This window comes from Metopolophium dirhodum, chromosome 7, assembly GCF_019925205.1.
Source record: "Metopolophium dirhodum isolate CAU chromosome 7, ASM1992520v1, whole genome shotgun sequence".
In the NCBI taxonomy this organism is placed as follows: Eukaryota; Metazoa; Arthropoda; class Insecta; order Hemiptera; family Aphididae; genus Metopolophium; species Metopolophium dirhodum.
This window is the reverse complement of record NC_083566.1, coordinates 26,643,437-26,650,142: the sequence shown is the minus strand read 5'-3', so window position 1 is coordinate 26,650,142 and position 6,706 is coordinate 26,643,437. Positions and strand designations below refer to the sequence as shown.

Below are 6,706 nucleotides of genomic sequence, written 5' to 3'. Positions count from 1 at the left end.
GATAGACGCGAATGTTAAAAAAAAAGAGGGGCGCGCAGCTGATACCGCGGTTACAGTATAATCATTGTTGTGGGTCGCCACAATATCTATAATTATATTATCTATTTATCTGTATTTAATATTTATGTTGATGGTTGATTGTTGACTGTTGTTAATTAATATTTGATATTCTCGTTAACGGTGTTGGGACCACTACGATAATATTATAATATTATTTTTACGAGGGATACTCAACGTCAATAGGTACCTGTTAACGTTTTAATTAACCAGACGTCCGGGCGCTGGTTCGCTGGTTGTTAGCGAACAACTCGAACAACGAACGTTGTCAACATGAACACCCAGAACACCCCAAACAACTTTAACAACAACTCCGATGATGATGACGATGAGTAAGTATTTACCTATTTAATATTTATAATCATGGGTCGATTATTCAACTTTTCTGTTGTAAGAGTGCGTTTTATGGGTATCCAAACAAATGTTTTCAACTGAGCATTGCTAGTCATCCTAGCTGTTGGTTCTGTGTATTTTTTACTTTAGAAAGTGGAATTACTCTCCTCCTGAACGCCTATGTAGTGGCACCTGACGTGAGCGGTCTAAAGACTGCTTTTTTAATTTGATGTTCAATTGTAAATATTTTATTTTTGAGTTTTAGTTTGGGAAAATGCATAGAAAAAGACCAATACCTATATTATACCTCATTAATCATGATTAGCTTTAAATACTTAGAGCCATTCTTACGATGTCCGGTTAAAGTTAACGGATACTTAACCGGACATTGTAAGAACGCCCCTTAATCACTTAAATGTACCTTGTCAACATTTAAAGTTTCGTTGTTAGATACCTGTTATTTTATTTATTTTGTATGGCTACTTAACACTATGTTATCAGTTTTTACAACTAACATTAATTTTGAAATTTATACTAGATTCTATAAATAATTGTATACAGTATAAAAGAATAATTAAGATTTCATATTATTGATTTATTTATGGTTTTAATAGTTTTTTTTAAGTGAGCCAGAATGGCCAAACTCTAAACATAACAACAAAAATTAATAAGTAATATTGTATTGAATATCATTCAAATCTTTATTCTAGTACTAACACGCAAGTATATTCAAATGCAGTTGTTCAACGGCGTGTTCAAGATAGAAGGGATATTATTATCCGTAAGTATAAAATAAATTTGTTCTGATATTTTTGAACATAAAATTACTGTTCACAGCATTTAAACTTCTTGAAAATATAAATTAATCCATATTTTTAATGATATTTAGCCCCAGAACTTCAATTAGAAACACACTACGACCGAAGCTTAACTGCAGCACACAAGGTGATTGAACTTTCATTGTCCATCAGTAAAAACTAAGCAATTTTTTAAAAACTTGATTTTATTGAATACTAATTATGCTAATAATACTAATATTATTAGCACAAAAATCTATCAAACAGTGCTTGAGAAAACGTGATACCCGCATGTGTTGTTTCCGTCTTACAAGTACATAACATAGCAAATGTTACGCTCAATAGAACACTTGTAGCTAAATTTGTAAATTATTTGTACATCTTAAAATTAAAATATAATAAAAAGCCCATGGGATTGCCTAGATAATAATCTTACCTTTAGATTTTATGTGAGGTAAATTCACTCTAATTTTTAAACCAACGGAGCTACACAGTACATGTATTATGCTGAGCGTAAAATTTGCTATATTACGCACTTATAAGACAGAGACAACACATGCGGGTATCATGTCCTCTTAATAAACTCAACAAAAACAAATGTTAAATTGAATTCCGCCAAGTCATCGTCTGAAAACAGGACGAGTATATATTCACACCATAGACCTCACATAGACGGTGGGGTTAAATAGTGCGGTCCTTATCAATTTGTGTTACAGACTTACAGTGAGATAATATATATATATTATATACAGTTAAACACAGTTTATTGTATCATCTATATAGTGTTCATGCGACGTGTAATTCGGTAAAAACCGAACAGTGTAAGTCACATCTGACCGCTTGAACTACATTCATACTCCGTGTACTAGTATAAGATCTATGACTCACACAGACTATATAATTCTGGAAATTGTGTAAAAGATTTATTTTTCCTGATGAAATTGTACCTATATGGTCTGTGTCCAATATTATCAAATATAAATTCTAAAATACTTCATTTTGTGCCATTTTTTTCAGAGATTTTATCTGCAATCCAAACTCCTGATAAACTATTGATTTATTATTTTTACTTATGTAATATTCTTTCTTATTATTTACACATTCACTATGTACTATGTACAACATACATTTAGCATTCAACATCATTCACAAGTGGTGAATGAATCCAATTATTGGATTCATGTACCTTGTTATTCAATGCAATATAACTTGGGTCATGTTACGATTGATGTATAAGTTTCTTGTTAGTGTCTCCTATAAGTTCGATTTCCAATGTGCTTCAAGTCGTAAATACATACATTTTTTCAGTCTTCAAGATTTTTTTTAAAAATCTCATTTTTCCAACAAAGGGACAAGTATATACCGACATCCAATGTGATATATTGAATATGTTAATGTAGAAAAACTTACCTACGGTGGAAATGTATTTTAATTTATTGAGTAGCCATACATTTAAGTATTCTAATAAACAATTGATTTAATCTTATACATCTGTAAGATTAAATCAATTGTTCACATAATATTAATGTAATTATACATATTGTATAATACTTTGGAAAAATATTCAGTTGAATATTTTTATAACTTATTGCAATTCTTTTAGTATTTGGGAGATGGACTCCATGAAGCTACTGGACGCACAGTATATGAAGAAGGTGTTGTTCATTCATTACCAATTATTTTTTTAAAGCTAAATTTGATGCCTGGACAAATTTTGCCTATTATAGCTCGTTCTTCAGATGTTAAACTAATATTGAAATATGCCATATTCCGTAATCGTTCATTTGGAGTTTGCTACAAACTGTAAGACATATATTATAATTAGTTATTTATTTATAAATAATAATAATATAAAATCTTCATTTTTATTAGTAATGAAAATAAGCGTACATTTGGAACAATTGCCGAAGTTTATGAACATTCTGTAGAAATTGAAACTTCTCAGTCATTTCAAATTAAAGCTATGGGCCATCAGCGATTTGAAATTGTACAAGTCACTAAATTTCCTGAAAGGTAACTGATAATTCTAAATTATTTAAAAAAAAATTGATTGATTTTGTATATATTATGTATGTGTTTACATACCACAATTGAAGGTACCTATTATAAAATATAATGTAGAGATATAACAATATATTTTAATGGAGATATTTAAATAGTAGGTATAACAACAGATAAGAAAGTAAATAGTATTATTTACTCAGTTTAGTAAATACTAAAATTATGTTACCAGTAATACCAATTATTACGGTTAGCTAAAATTATTATTGTTTATACCTAAAGAATATTGTTAGTATACTCTGTTCCACGAGAGAGTGCGACTGGGAGGCGACCAAAACGTGTTCATTTTCGCGTATCCCCACCACATTCCTGTCAATTTTGTATACCCTCAATATTTGTCGAACAACGTTATAATATACAGAGCGATTACTGGTGTAATCATGTTTATTATTATTACATGTCTTATGGTAGTTTTAATAAAAAAAAAAGTAATAATCAAAATAAATTATACTTATTTCATAAAAATAACTCCTATACTGATATATTATATTATAATGGTTAGTTGAGGTTAATATTTGTGGTGCGTTACTTGGGCCGCTGTTTACAGAAATCAGACGCCAAATGGTGGGGAAAATTTGGCCTCGCGACGTCGAAGCAAATTCATTTCGATGTCCGTGGCGGTTCGCACTCTCTCGTGGAACGGAGTATAGTTTAGTACACGATCTAGTCCAAAATGTTATAGTTGTGAATCATTTAAATACTGAAATTAATATAATTTAAAAAATAGACAATTAAGACTGTAATTAAATATTAATTGCTAATTTTTAATTAATTAATGATTAACAGATTATATAATTTATTTTTATTTTTTAAAGAATTTATTTAAATATATCTATAATTTGGTCTAAAAAAAAAAAATAGGGGACAGAGACTAAAAAATGACTTGCACATAACATCACTATAAAAAATCAATTGACTAATACAAAATAGTTTAATTTTTACTTGGGTCAGATTATCTTTGTGATTATAATTTATCTTTTTTTTCTAGTCTTGAACAGTCACTTGCTTTGGCTAAAATCAAAATCATACCAGATATCACATTGACTCATCCGTATAATACATTGTGTTTACATCCAAAGAAACGTAATACGAGTCATGGTGAAATGTAATAAGTATATACAATATTTAATAAAATAGAAATAATTTAAAATTAACATATTAATATTTAGTATTCATATTATGTTTATGTAAGGTGCCGTAAAAGAGACATGTGGCAAACTCAGTGGCCAGATTGGGTTTATAAACAGTTTGATGTTAATGAATTGGCATCTCGTCTTGCCAAAAAAGTTAAAATGTTGTGTAAGGCTAAATGTTTGAATAATTTTTTAATTTTTTAATATATTATAAATTATAATATATAGTAGTAATGTAACACGTATATTCAATTTTAAAATAATTATTTAATTATATTTAAAAAGCACACAATGTGACTGAATCAAATTTCATGTAAATTACATTGAGGCTTGTTATGTACCATAAAAAAATGTTTGATCAAATTTACAACTGACATTCAATCATTTTTGTGTATTATTATATTTTAAAGATAAAGATATAAAAATCTCAGATGATCCCTGTTTGTTGTCATTCCAAGTGACACGACTTGGCATATTCAGTCAAGAACAAGTAAGTGAGTTGCTTGGTATTGAGTCAACAAACCTACGACTTCAATACGAACTACAATATTGGAATAAAACTGTAAGAAATGTTGGGAATTAAAGTAACAACAATGGCTTATCGCTTTTTTTATTATAGCAATCAATGCAAAAATTCTTGTGTGCTCGATCTGGCTGTAGTGCTCCAGTGTGCAATATGAGTAATGTGTTTCCAATGTCTCCTGAAGGACCACAGGGTACTTATTGTAACTCTTGGGGGATAATCCATGAAATGATAACTGTAACCGAACTGGACGATGATATAGACGTGATATCAGTAGGAAGTCCGTCAACTGAATGCTGCTGGTTTCCCGGGTATATTAAAACATTTTTTTTTTTTGTTATTAGTCATTAGTATTGTAATTAATTTCTCTACAGATATAAATGGACAATAATTTTGTGCTCAAACTGTCAAAGCCATTTGGGATGGAGTTATTTGGCTGATGAAAATTTGACACTAACACCAAGAGAATTTTATGGATTATCTTTACGCGCCATAACATCTATTAAAGACTACTTAGTGCCAGACAGAGAAAGACTTGAGGAAATCAATGATGGGGAAATGTTAGTAACATTTTAAATTTTCTTTATTCTCATTACAATTATTTCATACAAGTACAAAGTATGTGAATGAGCCATAAATATATATCATGTTTGCTGCTATACATACAATTAAAAATATAATTCAAGAATGTTTAGCTTATAAAAGTAAAATTTAGTTAAAGTTTTAAATATTTTACTTATTTATTGAATCTTATGAAGTTATGAAGTTGTAAATTATTATTTCATTATTATCATTTTTATATATTCAATGATATTAGTAAAAAAAAATCCTTTTCAAAACTAATAAAATTAAGATTTTTTCTATAAATAATATTATTTATCCATTAAACATTTTTTTGCCTTAATATATTTTTTAATTTTATATGACTATTTCCTATAAAAATTATTAAAATATACCTATTGATAATACAGAATTCATACTACTGTCTACTTATGTCCAAACAAATTCAAGCATTCCAAAACATTGCTCTAAGGAAGTTAACAAATGCTCCTCCCTACGTCTCAATTTTTTTTCTACGTTCAAACCTAAAACTAAAAACATTAAGTGATGAATCTAAATATTTCTATAAAAGATTCCACAACCATCTAAATACTCATTCGAATCCCCTTATCAAAAATTTTACCTCCACTTCAATACTTTGGTAATCCCCCAACACGCCTAAAGCACAAATGGTGTCGTGATTTGTTACAAAATATATATATATAAAAAAATCGTTAAGTATATAATAATTAAGTAACCATAGGAAGTGTCATCAATGGGTAGCTCCTTTCATCAAAATAATCGTTACCTGTCGGCTGTCATATTTGTTACTTTTAGCCTATATTCTTATTGTATCTAATGATACAGATTGTATATTGGTTGTAAAAAAAAAATTTTTAAAAACATTCTGTGTTACTAATTAGTAAAATTACTTTAATAGCAATAATATCATAAAATATACAAACAGGTCCATTTTCCTCCAAAAATAAGATACCATTTTCCTTAAAAAAATTATTTTAGACAAATTAATAATTATGCCAATATTTTAGCCGGCTTCAATATTTTAGTATTGTGTAGGAACCGATTATAAAGGTAGAGTAACAGTTAATTACATCGTAACATCATAAATTTGATTAAGCCTAATTAAAATACGTGCATACGTTTTTCATATTGTGCGTATATCAGTCATCACTCAACACTCATCACCGATCATCATTATTAGATCTAGATGCTTCTTATGATGACAATATGAAATACCTATT

General features: G+C 28.7%; 1 protein-coding gene across 1 annotated transcript; it reads left to right on the top strand.

Annotated features, from left to right (window-relative positions):
• Nucleotides 1-132: 132 nt before the first annotated feature.
• On the top strand, nucleotides 133-5,808 carry LOC132949686 (protein cereblon-like). Its single transcript, XM_061020684.1, has 10 exons — nucleotides 133-389; nucleotides 1,101-1,171; nucleotides 1,280-1,335; nucleotides 2,791-2,990; nucleotides 3,060-3,200; nucleotides 4,237-4,353; nucleotides 4,441-4,547; nucleotides 4,792-4,943; nucleotides 5,001-5,215; nucleotides 5,279-5,808. Exons 1-10 carry the CDS (start codon nucleotides 331-333, stop codon nucleotides 5,478-5,480), a joined length of 1,320 nt encoding a protein of 439 aa, XP_060876667.1. The 5' UTR covers nucleotides 133-330; the 3' UTR covers nucleotides 5,481-5,808.
• Nucleotides 5,809-6,706: the final 898 nt, after the last annotated feature.

What these genes read in the sequence shown, in the direction of transcription:
- LOC132949686 (XM_061020684.1), top strand. Translation starts at nt 331, where the DNA reads ATGAACACCCAGAACACCCCAAACAACTTTAACAACAACTCCGATGAT. An exon ending in TCCGATGATGATGACGATGA is followed by an intron (nt 390 to 1,100) that starts GTAAGTATTTAC and finishes TCTTTATTCTAG; the next exon opens with TACTAACACGCAAGTATATT. An exon ending in GCTTAACTGCAGCACACAAG is followed by an intron (nt 1,336 to 2,790) that starts GTGATTGAACTT and finishes CAATTCTTTTAG; the next exon opens with TATTTGGGAGATGGACTCCA.